This window comes from Stegodyphus dumicola, chromosome 4 (genome assembly GCF_044657685.1).
Source record: "Stegodyphus dumicola isolate Sdum_Otavi_A_Nest chromosome 4, ASM4465768v1".
Taxonomy (NCBI): Eukaryota; Metazoa; Arthropoda; class Arachnida; order Araneae; family Eresidae; genus Stegodyphus; species Stegodyphus dumicola.
The window spans coordinates 240170688-240192636 of record NC_140771.1 but is presented as its reverse complement, the minus strand read 5'-3'; the positions used below and the strand labels follow the sequence as shown (position 1 = coordinate 240192636).

The 21949-nt window shown below is 32.9% G+C and overlaps 1 protein-coding gene across 5 annotated transcripts in view; it reads left to right on the top strand.

Annotated features, from left to right (window-relative positions):
- The window catches only part of LOC118190793 (sucrase-isomaltase, intestinal-like), a 178086-nt gene extending 168019 nt beyond the window's left edge, over positions 1-10067 (top strand). For all 5 annotated transcript variants that reach the window (XM_085816124.1, XM_085816125.1, XM_085816127.1 and 2 more), the window contains 3 exons: positions 605-654; positions 4095-4268; positions 9521-10067. In XM_085816124.1, the coding sequence (XP_085672250.1) occupies positions 605-654; positions 4095-4268; positions 9521-9586 (290 nt within the window). In that variant the 3' untranslated portion in view covers positions 9587-10067. The remainder of the gene's footprint in view (positions 1-604; positions 655-4094; positions 4269-9520) is intronic.
- The last annotated feature ends 11882 nt before the right edge of the window (positions 10068-21949 follow it).

Sequence of the window (21949 nt, the reverse complement as noted above, 5' to 3'; positions counted from 1 at the left end):
GAATGATCCATTAGAGCAGGTCTATGTCAACTTTATGCCCGCGGGCACCATGACACCCACCGATCGTTTAACATGTTCCCACCGCTGTACGATTACAATAAAAATGTTTTAGTTCTCAATAAAATTCTATGTGAAAGTTTTCTCATTTTTAATGAAACAGAAATTGCGTCCAACACAGATACCAGCACAAAGCGAAATGCGACCAATCTCTTATTTTTATGTGCATGTATTATTAACTCTATACAACTAATTCAGCTTAAAGTAATGGTGCCTGCTGTCCAACAGATATTCTAGAAGGTGCTCTTAAGGAAAAAAAGGTTGGGAACCTCTGCATTAGAACATAGGTTAAGTTACCATGCAACAGCTGCATCAGTATTATTTACCATGTTGTTGCATATCACACTACTGCTGTTTTGTTATCAATGCATTATTCTTTGTACTTGTACATAATAATTAACTTATTTTATTCCAAGAGTATAGCATATATTATATAAAATCTGTAAAATATATACTAATATACTGCTATTATTAAGATTTTGTATCTAAGGCAAAAGTTTTATGTTATAAAATTTATATATTGTAGTATATATTCTAATTATTACAGATTCTCACTTGCTTGGTGAATATGTACTAGTAGAGTGCAAAGCATCAGGGGTAATATATCTTTATTTTGTATATTTACCTTCCAATTTTTGCTATTTTGAAATGAATATAAAAATATTATTCATTTTTTAATTTTTAAATGTTTCAAGAGGCTTGCATGCTAAAATCAGCTATGAGGGAAATCCATATATATTTCAGTAGTGACATGGTAAATTAATAATTATTTTTTAAATAATATTCCTATGCCAAACCTAGGCAGCCTTTAGTACATAACAGGCAACCCAATACAGTTTAAAAACATTAAAAAAAGTACAATATTTTTTGACAGCATTAGCCATTGTCATGTTAAGTCCAGAACAAGTGTTCAAATGGTCACCGCCTGTGTCATCAGTATCACATAATGGGCAAGATGGAGAGTTGGCTAAACCAAATCTGTGTAGGTATTTCATGAGGTAGTCATGGCCAGCTTTTAATCCAAAGTTAGCGGCATAGACAGGTCTAGGTAGGTCGCAAAGATCTTCATTAGGGAATTCTAAATCTTCCCCTTCGCAGAGTCCCATTCTTCTTTCGAAGATGAGCTCAACATCTGCCTTCAATGATTCTCTTAGCACTGTGATAAGAAACAGGAGAAAACGGTTAAGGACAGATCCAGCCTTGGCCAGAGTACCTGTGATTCCAAAATGACTTGGGATCCACTACAGAGTAACATTGTGACCATTATTTATTAGAGAATTTATCACAAGCTGACGATTTAGAACATTGTTGTTTGACAATATTAGTTTATTTGAAAGTATGACTGAAAAAAACTGCTTTAATAGTGGCCTGTGACTCAATAAATATCACAATCATAATCTCTTTCACTGATTTCAAGTCAAGGTGTGTGTGTGTGATTATGGTAAAGCCTCGAGTGCTATCTGCCTAAGGGAAGGGACGCCTTCGTGGAGGACATTCTAAGGGAAACTGCCTCGTATATATACGTTACACATGGGGGAAAACCACAAAGACACCCTTGCAGCCTGCCTGTTCGTGGGATTTGAACCTCGGATCGAACTGCCAGTGTTCAGCGGCCACTTAGCCGCTGGTAGGTCGTTTAAGGTATGAATTTATATATAGAAGATATTTACAGCAATTTGACATCATAAAACAGTAAGATTACAAGGGTGTTAGGAAAGAATAATGACCAATGTATAATTTGTTAATATAATATTCTTCTTATGACTGACACTGGTTGCAATCGGCCGCACCAAAAATAAATAAATATATATATACTCACTCTGTTACTAGGCTCAGTGATTTCAGTTTTTTTAATCTTATATGTTTGTAAATTGTGCATTTTTTTGCTTTAAGAGTGATTGAATTATGTTGTTCTTATGTTCCAGTTAAGGTTTTTATGCCTTTAGTTAAACTGCATGCGGTAGTCGTAGAATTATCAGCATCATTATTAAAAGTGTTAGTGGAGCCTATGTTTAAGATGGCATGGATTTGTTTAATTTGAAACTGTTAGTAGTATAGTGCAGGGGTGAACAAATATATATTCAGATTATAATATTTTCATTTTTTTATAATTTAACTAGCATTACTTGTATGTTTACACCTTTCTTTGATTATTTATTCTTTCCTGGCATACATTGTAAATTGCATCAGTGTAGCAAGGCTCTTCTATGCTGGTAAAAACTGGCCAGAAAAATACTTTTTTCATATAAATATCATTATGCTAATATTTTAATTATATACAAAATATGAAATTTTGGTGAAAACTTTAATTATTTTGCATTTTGTTGCAAAAATAAAATATTTATTTCGCAATAAGTTAAATCATTATTCATAAATTTATCCCTTTTAGCAGCCTCGCAGAAGCATCAATGTTAATTTCTTTGAATTTTTCCAGGTTCTTCCACTGTCCTCAAAGAAACCTAACTCTGGTTATAACTAGTAGCTGTACTATTTAAATGCTTTTTGTAATCTGTGGTAAATTATTAATTGTTTAGTTTTATTTTGATACACTGTGGGAATAATATTTTATCCCATGGAAATAATATTTATAACTTATAATGTACTTTTGTTAGAAATTCTGTTTCCAAAATCATCAGTTTTCCTTGCAGAATTTATTTTTTTTATTTGTACAACGTTCTTATTTACTCTATTGGATTTTGTATTTAACATGTAAAATTATTCAATTACTTCACTTGATAACTTGCTGATTATGCTAGGTGAGAAAAGTTGTTCCATTTGCTCAATGAAAATCTGAAAAATGAACAGTGAGAATTCTATATGTAATTTTATATTACATACTGTTACAAGGTGATTCAAAAATATGTAGGAAAAATGTAAAGGCAGGCAGAGAAGACTAAAATAAGTAGATTTTGTAATTAGTTGCAAAATATGTTTCTGTTCTCTGAGTAGCTGCTCAATTTTAGCTACAGGTGCATACGTAAAATGCATGTCAGTGATTTTGCCATTTGTGCAGTGATGCATACTGCTAATCTTGAAATATGAAAAACAGGGAGTGGTATCATTAAAAAAACCCAATTCAATTTGCTTTATAAAATAATTCAAGTATTTATAAAAGGATTCTGATAAAAAATATATTATACAGCTGCTAACCTTGATACATGAAATACCCAGCATTTCCAAGAAGTTTATGTGCTGTGAGATGATGCCATTTCAAGACTTAAATTCACATTACAATGCATATTCAGGTTAATGAACAATTTATAATCTAATTTTTAATACACTTTATAATATATATGTGTAAAAATATATTACTGTTTAATGTCATATTTTAAATAGACAGAATTTGTAGAATTTAAATTTCATTTGTTATAGGGAAACATTTCCGTTGGTAAAGGCTAAAAATTAAAAACTGGAAGATTCTATTTTTATTTTTACAAACTTTTTTTATTACTTTTAAAATTATTTTATTTATTTCTAAATTAATCTGTTGGAGGTATATTCCTTGATTAATTTCATTTTGTGATTTTCTTAAACTCTTAAACTGAAAAAAACAGGGAAGGAAACTTAAAAATTTTTTATCACACTACTTTTAACATGATGAACATGAAACTAATAAGTACTGTATAAACTTAGTAATATGCCATACATTAAAACAATTCATATCAAATAAGGCTTAATAAGTATTGCTGAAAATTCCTAGGAGTACGCATATGCATGTGGAATGACTATTTATGACAGCAGAACTTACTGCTTAACAATACTCTATACAACACACCATTCCTGCATGTACAGTCCATTACAATATCTGCTTATTTTAGTTCCCTCTACCAGCCTTTACATTTTTCCAAGATCTTTTTAAATCTTTTTAATAAAAAAATAGATTTTAAATGTTCTCAATATGCATGGGGAGTGTATATAAAGGATGACCCTCTTTATTTATCCAGCATCTTAAGGTTATGATTTATCCTACAATTAATGTAACAATATTCTTATTTAATAATGTATGTGTAATATGCATCTATTTAAATTCATTTCAGACTTCTCTTGTCGTGAATGGAATTTTAGGGAAGAAAGTCTTTATGTCAACTTTTTATCAAGCATCGATACAACAAGTCAGAATTATGGGACTAAATAAACCACCTAAACGAATTATAATTGATGGCAGTTATATTCTCTCCAATAAGCAGTATCACTGGAATATTGATACTAAGGTAAGTGGCAATACTCTCATTAATTGTTTGGGCAATACAACCCTGTATTTAAATGATTAAAGTATTTAATACTTTGAAATATTTTAAGTAATGTAAAATTTTTATTCATATGCTAATATTTCTTCATTCTAACTAACAGAATTTCAACTAATCATATATAAAGCATTATCTTTTTCTGCTACAAAAAAGATAATTTATAAATTATTATTAATTAAAAAGATCATTTATAAAATAATTTTATGACCACATGCAGGAACTTTACTCATTTTTTTAATGCTTTTTATCATTGTTAGGTATATTTTTAATGTTTAAAATTTTCCCACGAAACTGAGAAGATATCTTTTGTTTTCTGTAATTTATAATATATATATATTTTTTTTGTATAATTCCTGTGTAAAACAGAAATTATTGGCTCATCTTCTGTAAAAAAGATAAAGCTCTCTCTTCATTTACGTCAGAAAAATTCCCCAATCTGCAATTTTTACAGTGAACAGTGAAAACAATCATTCAATTTCTTGATCTCTTAATTTTAAGAAATAGCAATATTCTTCAGACTACAATCTGTCACAAACCAGCTGGTAACAATAATCCTATTTGACTATTTTTCATTTTATCCACGTAAAAGAGCTGCTTTTTATTTTTGCATAATATGTTATAAGTATTTCTGTTAGAGACCTGAATTATACAAAAACAAACACATACAACTAATTGCAGGAGATAACCTCTGATTTTGTGCAAACAATGTTGTTACCTAACTAAGAATCCAAGTAAAGTTATTGAAACATTCCTATTACCGATCATCCCATGTATTAGAACAGATGAATCATCTATTGCAACAGATACTTCCATGTACACTGAGCAAAAAAAAAAAAAAAAAGGGGGGGGTCTCTTTAGTGTGTGGAAGGTCTGAATGCAAGCACTTCGGTAATTTTAAGTTCCATTTGTTCGGATCAATTGTGTGGATGCTCAGAGAAGTATTACTAGAGATGTGCTATTTCTGTTGATGAACTGGTTGACAAAGAGTTCATAGATTATCTTCTTTATGCTCAGCAATTCTTATTCTTAAGTTTTCTAGGTACTGAACTGACATGTTGGGTTTCTGCTTGTGGATTGAGATGATATATGTGCACTGCGCAAAAAAGAAAATGGGACAGTTCTACTGAGCCGACTGACGAAATTCAAATTGCGTTTTTCATGTCTCGAAAGTGCGATTTGGAATATCTATTAGATTTTTATATAGCATCATTCTAACATAGGTATTTTGAAACAAAATTGCACCTTTCTCTGAAATGACATGCCAATTTTTTTCCATATTTTTGATTCTACGACTCAAATTATGCCAAACTGCCAAGTTTTGTAAAAATCACATGAGTAGTTTTTAAAAAGTTAGCTCTCAAAATTGTAGCTCATTTATGTTAATTGAATTTGATATAGACTTATTAATCTTTTTTTTTTTTTTTTTTTTTTTTAAATTAAACGTACCTGATTCCTTCTTCCAGAATCCAAAATTTTGGCTTAATCCAAATATAATTTGCACGTTTTTATAATTTATTTTAAAAATTTATATTTTAAAATATTTTTATAAATTTTTCAAAATCATTTCTGTACAATTTTAAACATCATCCTAAAAAATTTTCAATATCATCTTAAAGGTAGATGTATTTCTAGACATATCTGCAAAATTATTTGAATGTAGTATAAATAATGACTTTTTTTCTGCTCTTTTGCAATGACAAAAAGAAAAGGAAACTAGGTTGCTAAAAATTAAGAAGTCCACCGAATTTTGAATTTCTCCGTAAATTTCGCACCAATAATTTTAGTCTTAGTTACAATTTTAGTTTGATAATTTGAGTCGTAGATTCAAAATATGGAAAAAAAATTGGCATGTAATCTCAGTCCAATTTCGTGTCAAAATGCCTATGTTAGAATGATGCTATATATAAATCTAATACATATCCAAGTCGTGCTTTCGAGACATAAAAAAAAACACAATTTGAATTTCATCAATTGGCCCACTAGAATGGGAGATATAGAGCTGTCCCATTTTTCTTTTTTGCGCTGTGCATATATTATCCCAATCCACAAGCAGAAACTCAACATGTCATTCAGTATCTAAAAAACTTAATAGTAAGAATTGCTAAGCATAAAAGAGATAATCTATGAACTCTTTGACAACCAGTTCATCAACAGAAATAGCTATGTCTCTCTAATAATACTTCTCTGAGCATCCACACTCGACAGCCGATCGGAAGGAGTGGAACTTAAAATTACCAAAGTGCTTGAAATGTACTGAAGAATTATGAAACTCTGTTAATAACATGTTAAACTGCATGGCATTGGCATTATCTGGAGGTTCTGGTAAAGTGCTCATCCACTGGTTCCGCAATTCCTGCACAATGTGTGGCAACACAAATGCTCTATGATATCAAGTGAATTTGGAGGCCGAGACATGACTGGAAAGTCACTGGTATGTTCCTCAAACCACTCCCTGATATTGCGACCCTTATGACATGGTGCATTATCTTGTTATATAAACATTGTACTGTTGTCCTGAATGGGTGAACCTGGTCTGCACAGAGCTCCCAGACATCAGGGATTGTTCCATGGATTATGCTCCATGAAACCATCTTTTAATACCCCTGCCACCGGCTTGTCTTACCCAACTGTGCATCCATGGTTTTGTTTGGAAATTGGCACACACTTCTAATGTCCAATTCTGATGTTTCTTGGCCTTTTTCAGACACAGCTAGCGATGACATGCCATCGGTGCAGGGACATGCTTCGACCTCTGGCTGCATAGCCCCATACACAGCAATGTATGCTGCACAGTGTGTTGAAAAACACTGTCTGGTTTGCCACTGTTGTAGCTCTAGGCACATTGAATAATGCGTAGCAATCTCTGATCTCCTCTGGAATCAATGCGCTGTCGACAACTTGTTGCTTCACCATCTATACTTGATACTTTTGATATATGCTCACAACAACTGCATGTGAACAGCCCACTAAACGTGCCATTTCTGACATTAATGTTCCCAGTCTCCAAGCTGCAACAATTTCACCTTTATTGAAGTCTGATAAATCAGCTGGTTTTTGCATTATGTAGCTAATCATTCTATGTTTGGAAAGACAATGCATAGCCTCTTTATCAACAGCACACATTCTGTAGTTTTGTTGCTGGGCAAGAGCCCATTTTTATAGATGGAGGGTGGTCATAATGTAATGGCTCTTCAGTGTATAAAGCAGCTATGCATTGTCCAAACATAGCACAATCGGCAGCATAATGGAAAAAGCAGCTGTTTAAATCATTGTGGCTCGGCAACTGGGAACATCAGTATCAGAAATGGTGCATTTAGTGGGCTGTTCATGTGCAGTTGTTGTGAGGACATATTGAATTGATTCCAGAGGAGAGCAAAGATTGCTACATCTTGTTTGCTGTGACCAAAGAGCTACAACAATGGCGACCCACACAGTGTTTCTCAACACACTGTGCAGCATACATTGCTGCGTATGCCTGTGCAGCCGGAGGCCGAAGCATGTCCCTGCACTGACGGCATGTCATCGCCAGCTCTGCAATAGGCTGAGAAAAATTAGAATTGGACATTAGAAGAATGGAAGAAAGTTGCATGGTCCGATGAATCACATTTTCTGGTCCATTACATGGACAGTGCATGCTAATATGGCAATTTCCACCCTGATTCTTGGATGCACAGTTGGACGAAGACAAACCGGTAGTGGGGATATAATATTAGGACTCATAATCCCCATAGAACCATCTCTGACATCTGTGAACATCGTTGCAGAGCAGGTTCATCTACTCATGACAACAGGATTTCTGGCAGGGGATGATGTTTTACCAATGTCATAAGGGTCAAATTGTCAGGGAGTGGTCCCTTCCAGTGACTTTCAAGTCATGTCTTAGCCTCCAAATTCACTTGACATTAATCCCGTAGAGCATTTGTAGTCCACCTGGAGAACCGACAAGCTGTCTGCAAAAGCTGTGACTAATGTTTAAATGTGGTTTCTGTATACCTGGAATATTTTATCTCGTAAAATTTTCAACTAATAAATAACTATTTTGCACAGGAAATGGAAAAATTTTCATAAGTTAATATAAAATACAGGGTGCATCAGAAAATGTATACACACTTTGAACTCTCGGAATAGTAAGGTTATAAATCCAATTTGAAAAATAAATGCACTTTCTGGTCAAACTTGAATTCTAAATGGTGCTTAAAGTAAATTTTCAATTGGTAATCTTCAGGGAGTACGAGACAGGTCTGATTCTGTACTTTGCATGAAAATGTCCAATGCATATCGCATGAATCTCATCCCAGAGTGTGTCAAGATTATGTGATTTACGACACATTACGATGGTATTCAGGTCCAATTTTGTGAATGGGTTCAGGAAATGGCATTGTCATAATTCCCTATTGTCAATACGAATGGAATTGTCATAATTGTGTTTACTGGATTGAAGATAATCCTCACATTACTGTTAAAAAGGTTGTGAATTTGCTGGTGCAAAAGTGTAGGGTGGTTTTTCTCCTAAGGTAATCATTGAACCTTTTCATTTTGAAGGTTATGTAATTAGTACCTAAGAATGCTTGCTAATTCCATTTTCCCTGATATTCTTTAATGTACAGTAATGCCATATTTTATTACCAACAAGATGGTGCCTCTTAGTACTATCACAGGAATGTACAAGAATACCTAGATCAAAATTTACCAGGCCAGTGAATGGGACTAATTGAGCCAGTGAATGGGACCTTTGTGCTCTTCAGACTGACACACTTTGGGATGAGCTTCAAGCGGTGTGCGCAGAATCCCATTAAGTATAGGATCAGTCGTGACTCATAACTCAGAAATGTATTGATGCTAAAGACCACCATTTTGAACATTTACTTAAACACCATTTGAAATATTCAGTTTGACAAGAAAGTATACTTATTTTTCAGCCCTACTTTTCCCAGAAATTTAACGTTGTAGGTTAGAAACTAACTTTTTTTATGAAAGTTCAAACTGTGTATACATTTTTCTGATGCACCCTGTATATATTTTTTCATAAGAAATCAGTATATAAGAAAAATATTTTAGGAAACTGCTGAGATTGAAAAGCATTATATGTATACCTCGTCCATAATATCCTAATAATCTTACGCACCTTGAAAAGTCATGTAATATATTTCCCGAGTTACATAGAATTTGATAAATGCCACAATGTCTTTTATTTTAACCATGTCATATGCTTTTAGGTATTGGATTTGAAACATTTTCTGATACCTCTTGGAAGACGTACAGAAGTCCAGTGGGTTTTCTAAAATTTGAAGTTAAAGATAGCCTGCTGGCAGGCTATATATATTGAAAATTGTGGTATCGTTCCTGTCATATTTTATACAATTTTTATATTACGTAACTTATTCTATTTCTCGCCATCAGTTAAATCTTGTTTTGAAGTTAATGAAGTTGTATAATTGTTTTCATACTGTGCCAACTGATAAAAAGTTGCTTTTGTTAAAAAATGCACATAATTGTGAATTTTGCCTTTCCAAGAAATACTTCCTAAATATTTCAAAATAAATTATTTTTATATTAGTTTTGCATTTAATAAATAAATCATATTTATGTTTCTGAAATATGTCAATATGTACCCAGAAAAATTACATACTGTCTGTAACACTTAAACTGAAATTATTAGTTTGATTTTATGAAATTATTAATTATGTAAATTTTGTATGTATATACTTTTACATTTGGAACATTCATTTCCTTCTGACAACAATAAAATGCTTAAAAATTCTGCATACTGCTAGACTGAATGTGTCTTATTATATGGAGATTTACATTTCAATCAACACTCGTCCGACATTAAAAAGAATATAATCTGAATAATAATTTTTTAAAGCATTTCATTAATTCAATTCATTTTAAAGCATATCATTAATTCAAATTTGAATAGAGTTACACTATTTTCTGATTTACCAGTAAAAATAATGGATGTGCAAATGTTAACAATAACCAAATAAAAGCCTACAGGAAAAAAAAAAAAAAAAAAAAAAAAAAAACAACATTGTAATGAAAGTGATACTGTTTAACTAAATATGTCATTTAAATTTCTCAAAAAGCTAGTATGTGATTCGGGTAAGTTTCAAATATGGTGAAAAGTATATGTAACTCATAAATGGCTTATCACTACTCAGACAGACGCTACTGTTCAGAGTCATCTGTCATTTAAATTCACCTTGCCGCAGAAGCATTTCTGGTTACTTAGTTAATTTATTTGTCTTATAAGTCCCAAGAAGAAGAATGTAAAGAATGATGGTAAGAAAAAAAGGTTTATAAAGCACTAGGTAACAGACAAACATGAGCAAGGCATAAGAGTAAAAGACTTAGCAATGCTGTACGATTGTACAACTTCTACGATATGTACTATTCTGAAGCAGAAGAATAGTACATATATAAAGGCTACAACTTCAACTAAAGGAGCTAAAATTATTTCAAAGCTTCGCAACTCTGTCTATGAAAAGATGGAGAATCTGCTGTTATTGTAATTGACAGAGAAGCAGCTTACTGGAGACATGCTGATAAAGACTATATAAAGTGTGAGAAGGCACAAATCACTTACATAGATTTGCCGCAGCAGAGCCCAGGTATTCCAGGAGGCTAAAAAGGATTGGCATTCACTCTGTTGTCAGGTATGAAGAGGCAGCGAGCTGTGATTCTAAGATAGCTGAGAAATTTGTAAAAAGCCTTTGCTGAACTGATCAAAGCCAAATTATACACCCCCGTGACGAGACAGGGCTCTTCTGGAAGTAGATGCAAGCAAAACTTGCCTAATGGCAGAGGAAAAGAAGACGCCAGGTCACAAGCCCGTGAAAAATAGGCTGACTCACTCACTGTACGCAAATGCAAGTAGCGATGGCAAAGTCAAGCTGCTGCTTGTATACCACTCAGAAACCCCAGAGCTTTCAAGAGGCATTAATTTTAAAAGAGAATCTATAGGTTATGTGGAGGACAAAGGCCAAAGGCCACCAGAAGTGTTTTTTGTGGAGTGAATCAACTTGGTCTTTGGTCCTGCCGTTAAGAAATACCTCAAAGTTTTACCCATACAAGTCATTTTCTTCCTTAACTATGCTACTTGCCACCGACCAAACTTTGAGGACAACATCAAGAAGTTTATAAAGATTCTTTGTTTTGTTTGATTCTTTGTTTGTTTGATTTCTAAAGATTCTTTGTTTATAAAGATTCTACACCATCCCTATGCTACAGCCCATGCACCAATTTCAGGAAACTTTTTCCAAACACATTTCAACACTGCTTTGAGGTTAAGAACATAAATCTCACCCTTCGATAGTTCTGGAAGGACCACTATAACATTGCCATATGCCTCAAAATGACTGATATGTCCTGGCAGGGTGTTACAGAACAGACCTTGACCTCTGCATGGAAAAACCTGTGGCCTAACATAGTGACTGAAAAGGACTCTAGAGGATTTAGACCTGAACGGGAAGTGCCAGAGAAGACTGTGTATCTTGGAAAGTCCATTGTTCTGAAAGTGGATAAGGGAGATAACAAAGAGCTTGTTACCGCACAATTCGAAGAACTGATGATGAAGGAGTTCATGGAAGTACAGATGCAGCAACAAATGGAATTTCTGCAGCAGACTGCAGAAGAGCCAGAAGTAGAGGAAGCTAGCTCTTCAAGTGGGATAAGAGGATGTGTTGTCTATGTGAGAAAAAATTTCAGACTTTGTTGATTAGAAACACCCTAAAAAGGTTGCAACTGGTAGTGCAGCAATGCTATTTAATGACAAATACCTAACTCATTTCAGAAACATTCTAAAAGGGAGAATGAAATGAAGCTCTTTGGGACAGGTTTCTATTGAAACACCCTTTGGATGAAAGTGACAAAAGCATGGCAAAAAAAGAACTACTGAAGAACAGAATAAATTTAGCAAAAATGAGGGAGAGAAAATTTAATATACATGTATCTGTTTATTTTTTTAAAATTTTTTATTTGGTTTTATTAAAAAATTAAATTATTAGGTCTTATTTCATTTCTGTACGGTATTTTTTCATTATAAATATTTTTTTCTCATGTTGAAAACATTTAATAAAAAAATTGGAATGATTTTTTATGGGCTAGCAAAAAAATCATATCATTTCAACTTAGGAGCTCGGTCACAGAACAAATTAAACTCACTAACAAAGTACCACTATACTTAGCAAATAATTAAAAAATACATTCTAAATAAATAAATTTATTCAAACAGTTGCTTACCTCAAATGGTATCGAAAGCAGGTAGAAATCCCAATGCTGGCTACAAAAGCTAATACTTTCCACTAATTCCAAATATCAGTCACTCTTGAGATGTGGGAATAAAAATGGTAAACATTATTTGGTTGCGAGTTTCAAATGAAACCAAAACATTCATTAATACTGAAGTGTAAACTGGAAAAAATTAGTTGTACTATACAGAAATCTAGCCTTTGGAGGCTGCGAAAATCATTTTGTGCCAACTCAAGTTTCTTAGAAAATATCTTTTATGGCATAGTAGTTTGAAGACAGCCAAATTTACATTTTCACACAAGTAGGTCCATAATATCACACTGAGAAATAAACAACATGAGTGCTATAAAAAACCCTCTTTAAAAAAAGAAAAGGTGTCTAATTAATTTATTTCAAATAATTAAAATTAAATGAAAAAATTTTTTTAATTATGTACATACTGCTTTAACAGTATTTCAAGAACTAAAGGAGGTTTAGAAATATTGCATTAGTGATATGACAATAAAAATTAGTCTGTGTTTGATTAAATGACATTTCTCCCACTTCTTAATATTAAAAAACTGAACATGATTAGTATTAGTAATACAACGTAAAAATACCTTTTTACAAACTATAATATTTATTTGTAGTACTTTTTGACGAACTATAATATTTGTAGTACCTTTTGACGAACTATAATATTTTTCATTTGCACACACACATATACTGGTTTCCAAGTTACAAAACAAATTAAAAAGTCATGATAAATCGGCTAAAAGTAGTTCAAAATTGTTGAAATTTGGAAGTGTTACAAATAAAAGCAAGTTATATTAAGAAGCATTATATTATAAAGAAGCATTATTAGCCTATCATCACTGTACGTAAATATGATGCAGCTTAAAATTTCGGGAATCACTGAGGGGCATTATTATATTAAACAATTTTGAGATAGCCAAAGTGTGAAAATGAGTTCGAAGCTATATTTGCCATGATAACTGTGTTATAGAGACAATGGCCAATAAGAAGCATGTCAACAATAATCTGACATCGTAAAATGGCTAAATGTTGACTGTTCCATGCCAAGCCTCTTGTGAAACCAATTTCTAACTACTGTTTCAGCCTCTCGAAGACCTACTAAATGTAGGCCAAACGTTTCAACCTCTCCAGATGACTGTATTTGCAACTTGGTGCACATTGCAACAGGATTTTCCTGCTTTCATCATGTATGGTACAGCACTGCTTAAAAACAGGAACAAACAACTGACAAATTGCTGAGTGAATCACTTTTCTGAAGTCATCGACATTAAGTAAAAATATCTTAACAGCTAAATCTTGATCCAGAGTTCCTATTATGACATTGCATACATTAGGACCATTAGCATCATTCTTTCCATCAACTGAAATATTTTCCCCCTTTTAGAGTTTCTGTAATTTTCTCCATTACTTCTAAGAAATAGTCATCTATGATAGATACATAACATATCATTTGGTCTACATATTTTTCTAGAGGATGCCAAAATATAGGTTATTCAGTTTTTTTAGATGAATGTGAAAAGCATTAACTGTTTTACTAAAAAATGCGTATACTATTATACTGAATTAAGAAAAGCATATAGCAAAAAAATCTTTGTACATATGCATATAAACTCTTGTGGGAAACCTTAGTGAGCTTTGTTTTAAATATATGTAAGGTATATCCTAATTTTATAAGAGTTATTTTTAAGTTTATACCCCTTTCCTGTCTCTTCTAGCTTCAGCTTACAATTCCTTACTAGAATGAGTTTTTAGAATTGCGTTAAAAGCAAATGAGTAGAAGAGAGTATTTAAGTCAAAGTTCACTGACTTTGATAGAGAGAATAAGGCTTCCTGAATAGCGCACATTTGCCTTTCAGCTATGTCTCTCTAAGCTGTTACTATGCTCGGCCATTACATGCCCTTGACAGCTTCACTAGCTAATTTAATATTAGGGGCTAACTAGTTTTTGTGTTAACTTCGGCTAAATCTCTTTAGTTAGTCATTAGTCAAGTTCTTATTTCTTACATTTTTAAGACCAAGTCGAGGTTTGTTGTATGTCCCAAGAAAGGGACCATCTATACATCTTTATTTTGAGCATTAAAGGGTAATTAACCCTTCTTGAGTCTGCTTTCTGTTTTTGGACTTAAGCAATTATTCTCTCAGTAGTTCACTAGGTTCCTCAATACTTAGTTAATAGATAAAAGTGAGGATCCCTACAAATAATAAGCTCCATTTTAAACCTAATATCTGAAGAGACATATTCTGTCCTAGCCTGTTGCAAAAAGATTTGAACAAAACTACACTGCTCGTTTCAGCAGTACTTTCAAGGCAAGAACAATAGTTTAGGGAAAAGTAAATATGCTGTCAGCCATATATATATAGCAACTTACCTTATCAGCTGAGCAAAAAATAAAGGAGATTTTATCAATGCACGAAAAAAATATTGCATACAGTTGTGAGTGTGTAATTCCAAGAATGTGCTTGAAAGATGTTTTTTTCCTACCTCTGCATGTAATCTTACGTAACCGAACCTGCACAAAGTTTTAAAGACCTCGGAAATGACACTCGTACCTTGTAGGAAAAGATTAGGATAGATAGGAGTAACAGATTACGTGATCAGTTTTCTGTGGCCAGGATGTGCCTGCCAAGTAAAAATGAGCTCACAACAGTTGAGACAGTATTATTTTATTATTTAGTTTGATTACGTGAATTGTGCCTCTACAGGCTATGAAATTCTGCAAAAAAATCTCAAGAAACTAAAAGAAAAAAGTTTTAGAAGAGGAAAATACTTGAAAAATTCATATGTCATCAAAATCGAGGCCTTATTTTCATTAATACTTAAAATTAATCACTAATACATATTAGCAATATTTAACCAAATTAATCACTAATACTTATTAATAATACTTAACTGAATCAGAATTACTTAATGATAACATTCAAGGGTTCCCCGGACTGCAAGGAACATAATATAAATTGAATATTACACCACATAAAAAATATTATGCTACAAGTTTTTTCATAAAAAAAAAAAAGATAAAAAAAATTAAAATACATTTACCTGTTGCTGCACAGACCTGCAAATGAGAAACAGCAATTTTTTTTTTTTTGCAAAAATGATGTTATTATACTACCTTTGAAGTAGATTTTATTACAGTATAGTCCTAGTGTTTATTAGATTGCACATAAAACACATGATTATGTGAAAATTCTGAACAAAATAAACATGGCTACAGCTCACCATAACTTTGTCTATATTCTGAAGAACTTTTTGCATCTTTAAAGTGACATGGTAAATATATTTTAATCACAACAGTTTGTAATAAAAATATATTTGAGAATAAAATACACAAGTGAAAATGTGCTTTAGCCCACTATTTTGTATGGTTTTGGAAATCACCAATTTGGTGAATTTCAAGGCAGTGTTTGCTGAAGGGTTCAAACTCCAGGAAACACTGCATGGAAAGAGGCACTAAATAGCAGCATACTAAAGAAAATAAACATTTTTAAGTTACCTGATTTTCCAATGCATTTTTTTCCACTGGCAGATACAGCTTGATGATAGGTGACAGGAACAACAAATTATCCACAAACTTACCCTTAATCCATACAATTTCACAATACTCAAATAACTAATTAAATCAAAAGCCTCTCTTCGCACTCTCACAAATATCGTGCAGATTCACATTCCCTTGCCGTCAGCAATGTCATTCAAATCAATCAATTTGTCCATCTCTTTCACATAAATGCCTATCTCTATATTTCAGATACAATCAAATCCGTTTCCATGTACTAGTTCAAGATTATGTACATGAAAAGGAGATTCTTGCCTTGCACCTCAATAACCATATAAAAAGCCTGATGCGACCAGCTCATGACATCCTGCCATTTCAATGTTAAAAGACATGGAGGAATAGCAACAAGTGTTACATAAACTGTAACTTCAGACATGATTGTTTGTAAATCCAGTTTGTTAAAAAAATTTATGGCTCAAAGTTAATTAGTAACACTTTACTCTCCTATACAATGGACAATGACAACTACATGTTCTCTTGTACACATCTGTTACTATGCATTAATTTGAAAATATCGCAATAATTGCAGAGTACTCTCTCTCGTAGCATAGTGTTTCAGATTCACAAATCAATGACTTAACAATAAGAAAATTTTTATAAGCAGCATATCTTTAGAATTTCAAATATACTGTTGCCATGCACTTCTTTTTATATTTGCTATATTACTTCTTTAAAAATACAGCAATAACATTTGGTAGTAGCATCGTTTTATTTGATAACTGAAACAAACATAAAATTTTGAATGGAGACTAATATATTTATTTAACTGCTTCATAAAGAGAGCTTGTCTTCATAATGAACTTATTTTCATTACATTTAGCACAATTCCAGGTTTACATTTACTGCTTATAAATGTAACATGTTGTTCTCAGTCACATATCTATTTTAAATACCAAATTTGATAAGTTTTGGATTATCTCATAATACATATTTTTCACGAAAATCTGTTCTGAACTTCAAGAGAAGTATCAGTTCCAATTTATCAGTTTTAGCTAAAGTTTAGTAAGCAGTTCCAACTGATGTAAAAGGCTTCATATATACAGACATTATTGTTAAAACCATAAAAATATGTGGGAATCTTAATTCATGCTTATTCATTGAAAACTCACTATTTGAACCAAAAAATTTACCTCCCTTTACACATGTATATAGGTTCGCAGAAAGTAAAAATAGCGAGTGCCCTTTTTTCTCTTCATCAAAGCTGTTCATGTGCATTTTTTGGATTCAAAGACCCACTAGTGTAAACAGGCTTTTATGGACTTCAAGTAAAGTACAACGTCTGATTGTCCAATTTTACCCAAAATCTAACGAACTCTGTTTATGAATGTTGAAAGCTTAAATACAGGAAATTTGAAAATTTCATAGTAGAACTATCGTGAAACAAAAAATAGTCACACACAGACATTCTACAAACAGTAAAAACATGTCATGGGGACGCTAAGTCGTGCTTATGCATTATCATATTTTTGGACCAAAAACATAACCTCTCTTACTTATGTATATAGTTTGGCGGGAGGTAAAAACAGTTGTATGTTCAATCACCTTTTCCATAGTTACAACTTTTTCACATGGGGATTTAGTATTTAAAATATCCACAGAAAAAACAAAAACATGACTGATTTGTGTGAAGTTCTTAAGCATAAGAATGGTAATAATCATTGTCAAATTCAAACTGCTACATCATTTTAAATCTCTCTCCTCTCCTAATAGCCAAAGAAGCTTGTCAATCACTAATTAACCAACTCAAATTCTTAATCCCTCTTCTTCCCGGTCTCTGAAATTAGTCAAGAACCTATCAATTTAATCAAAATCCCAATCTCAAACAAGTTTATGTATGTTAATATCCAATTTTCTACTCTTCCAACATCACAAGCTTCAGGCAAAGAATCTTGAAAGCTCCTTACTTCAAATGCCTCTGTACTTCAAAATATAAAGACTGCCAGTAATTGCACACTCAAGATCCAGGAATAATTTCATCACCAGGAATTGGACTAAAAAAGCATTCCATTCCATTCACAGACACATGACATCAACATAATGATTCTAGTAGATCTGATGTATCGATCGTGATGTCAGCACAATCGTAGGCTTTGTTCAAATGCTCTAGTAGATCTGACGTATTGATCGTAATGTCGGCACAATCGTAAGCTTTGTTGAAATGCAAGGAGCATCTATGAGACTGACATTTTCCATAGCAATTTTTGTCATCTACTTGTAATTCTGTAAAAGCAGGTAGAAATCAGTAATAATTACAAAAATTTAATAATAGATGAAATTTCATGGAAACAACCATAATGACACTATAATCAGAAAGAGATTCATCAGAAAATATGATTACACATCACTCATGCATCTATGTGATCATAGAATGTAACCATTAAGGGCCATTCAGACGGGTTTATATGAGCTAACAAAGTCGGTTCCATGTGTTGACTAGCCCTGCTATGTGTGCAGTTCATATTTTTCAACTCGCAGCAGTATGGGGTAAAACTGGTTTTTGAGATGGGTCGGCTAAGTCAGTTGTCTGTGTTAGCTCACAACTGACTTTTCAGAGGGGCCCTTTCACTGGGGTTTTATCTGAACTAATGGAGTCAGTTCAGTTTCATGTGTCGACTAGCTCCAATGTGGCTGCAGTTCAGATTTTTCAACTTGCTGCCCTACGGAAAAAACTGGTTTTGGAGATGGGTCGGCTACATCAAATGTATTCATTAGCTCAGATAAACCTCAGTGGAAATGGCCCTTGACAGGTGCTTATTCCTGTGCTACAATATCATGAAAGCCAAAACAATAATCATCTGCTGACAATCTGTGGCATTGCAGATATCGTCACATCATACATGCTGATATTTTGTACTGTGTCATACAGTGAATTTTCTGACACAGGTTTTGTAATGTGACTATATGATCCCTAACAATGATGTCTATCATCTCAGTCACTGATGAGTGAAGCCATTGAGAACCTATGCAGCCCTCCTTGACGTATTTATAGCAAAATCTCGTAACAATCATTCGATTTTAATCAACATGAGCAGCAGTTACGTGGTATGATATTCATAGATCCAGTAAACTACAATTCTCTTGTCACTGAATTCTAAAACATATTGGTATCAGTTCCTTCTTCTTACAGGATGCATAACATAAAGAACAACAATTAAATGTGATTTCTGAATGAAAAATAGGCATTACAACACAATCTTGCATATTCTACCTTTCAGGCAAATTTCAGGTTTGTTGTGCACTTTTTTCACGGTATAGCAATTTTGACAGCCAGTTGTTTTCATATGAAAATACATATTTCCGCACAAATTTGCATTATACAATATGAACAAAGAAAAACCATACCTGCATGAAAATGAAAAAAAATTACAGTGTTGATACATTACTTTTGTTTCATTACTGCGAAATTTATTTAATTTGCATTTTTTATTTCTTTGTCAAATTAAATTTTCTTAGGAAACATTGTAACATAGATAAAGGCTTATTTGCAGGTTACAACAGATCAACATATTAGCATATTTTGAAATATTTATAAAAACAGGGAAAACTAGAAACATTAGTGAAATAAAAAGAAGGGTCAAACAAGACAACAAAATAGTATGATTCGGTTCAAAATGGGAGGTATGGTCAGCTCAATTATGAATTTCTAAATCTGGTCCTTTGGTAGCTGAAACTATCATATTTCTGGCTATTTTGTGGTAAATTATGAATAAATATATCAATAAGCATCTTTTTAACAACTATTTAAATATGCAAAGGAGCTGTCCTTTTCCTTGCTTCTGCTTTAATAGTAAGTCCATTCTTGAAGTAAAGTTGCTGACATTAATTATAATCCTTTTTAAAAAGTGAGATATTACAAGTACAATCAGTACAAGAGAAACAAGAATTATGTATCAGATATCATAGCAGATAATACTTCCATCTTTCACACCTATCATCAATTAAACCCTAATAGTGACCATTGAACGTTAATAGTTCCATTATGGCTCTGATTCCTACCAACAGATCTGGCTAGCTGCATTTTCACTTACAAGTCTGTACTTTACAATATTCTCTATGAAGGAAGTCAGAGACTGAATGTTTCACAAAATTAAAAATAACATTAATTTTAAAAATTAAGCTGTACTTAAATAATCTTATATCTATTGCATTTTCCTGCTTTATATGCGGAAACTTTTTTAAATCTCACTATACAATTTTACCTCTCTTATTGTAAAATCTCTGCCAGGCAATTAATGGCATTTGTTAATGCATGACAAGATTTTATAACTTAAAATATTACAGTACAATCCCGCAAACTCGACATATTGTGGACTGAGAAACTGTCGAGTTTCCAAAAAGCCCAGTTTTACGGAATAAGGGGTGGGTTTAAACAGAATTCTTAATATTTAACTGTAAATTACTCTAGACATTTGTAGCACCAAACATAGAAAAGTACAGCATACAATTAGATTAATGTTGATTTTTTTTTATGTCAAGTTCTAGAGCAATAGGAATCATAAAAAGAACAAATACCATAAGATAATTCAGTTAAAAAAAACTCAACATACAAAAATGAAGAAAAATTATTAGTATATCTTGATAGAAACATATCATATGATGGTAGATTGTCTCTCACACTCTCTCTGTCATTGAGCAGCTTCATCCTACGTGCGATGGAGGAACAAAATGTCCATACCAGATGCACCTTGTTCCTCCAGGTAATGGAACATTGCTTCAGCGGCCTTCAGTCCTTTCCTATGGGTCATCATTTTAGCTTTTCCGTTGTCTTCAATCTCTTTGTTTTCTGATTTATCTTCATTTTTATCCACATGGTCTTTTACCAGCTCAACTATTTCTGCATGACCTAAAATTTCACAATTTTCATCTTGTCTTATCCATTCTTCAACATCACCTTCACTAACTTCTTCACAGCTTGGAATCATTTAAAGTAACTCAACTATATCACAATTTTCTGTCTCTTCTCTGCTTTCGGGAAATTCGTTTCCTGAATGGTGCAGCAACTTTCTCCAGGAATGAAAAAGGCTTATCTACTGGATTTCACTTCAAGAATGAACTATCCATTTAACAACATCCAACATATCTATTTTTTTTTTTCAATTTCTCGATCATATCGCACCTTTCCTGCATGGCTAGGACAAGAGATGAAAGAAGTTATGTCTGTATGTGTTCTTCAGCGCCTCCAAAACACCCTGGTCCATCGGCTGACAGAGTGAAGTTACGTTAGCAGGGAGGAACATGGCTCTTATATTTTCATCTCATAACTATTCTGCATAAGGATGGGATGAGGCATTGTCTAGAATGAGAATCTTCTTCCTTGGTAGATTTTTTCCTTTTAAAATCTTTTCCACTAATGAAATGAACTGGTGATGAAACTAATCATTAAATAGTCATCCATGAATTTCACTGATTCCAGTACCAAACAGGAAGATCATAGTTGCTTTCGGTCCCTTTAGTGTACTTTTTTACATTTTTAAACGCCTGGGATTTTTTATCTGCCTATAAGCGCTAGTTTGAGCTTACGATTGCCTGTTGCATAGCTGCATGACACTTTCCTTGCTTCTTTTGTAGCCAGTTGTCGATTTTTCTTCCCTGGATGTCAGCGTTGTTGAAGGCAGCATTCGAAAATTCAGACCTGTCTCATCACAATTATAAATTTGATCTCCAGATACATCATCCTTTTCAAATAGTCTGTGGAAATTATCCTTGAATATTGCAGTATTTTCCAGGTTAGCAGATAGCTTTTCCCCACAAACATTTAACTGCTTGATGCCATACTACGTTTTCCATTTGTTGAACCAAGCAGCACTAACAGTATATCCAGGTTCT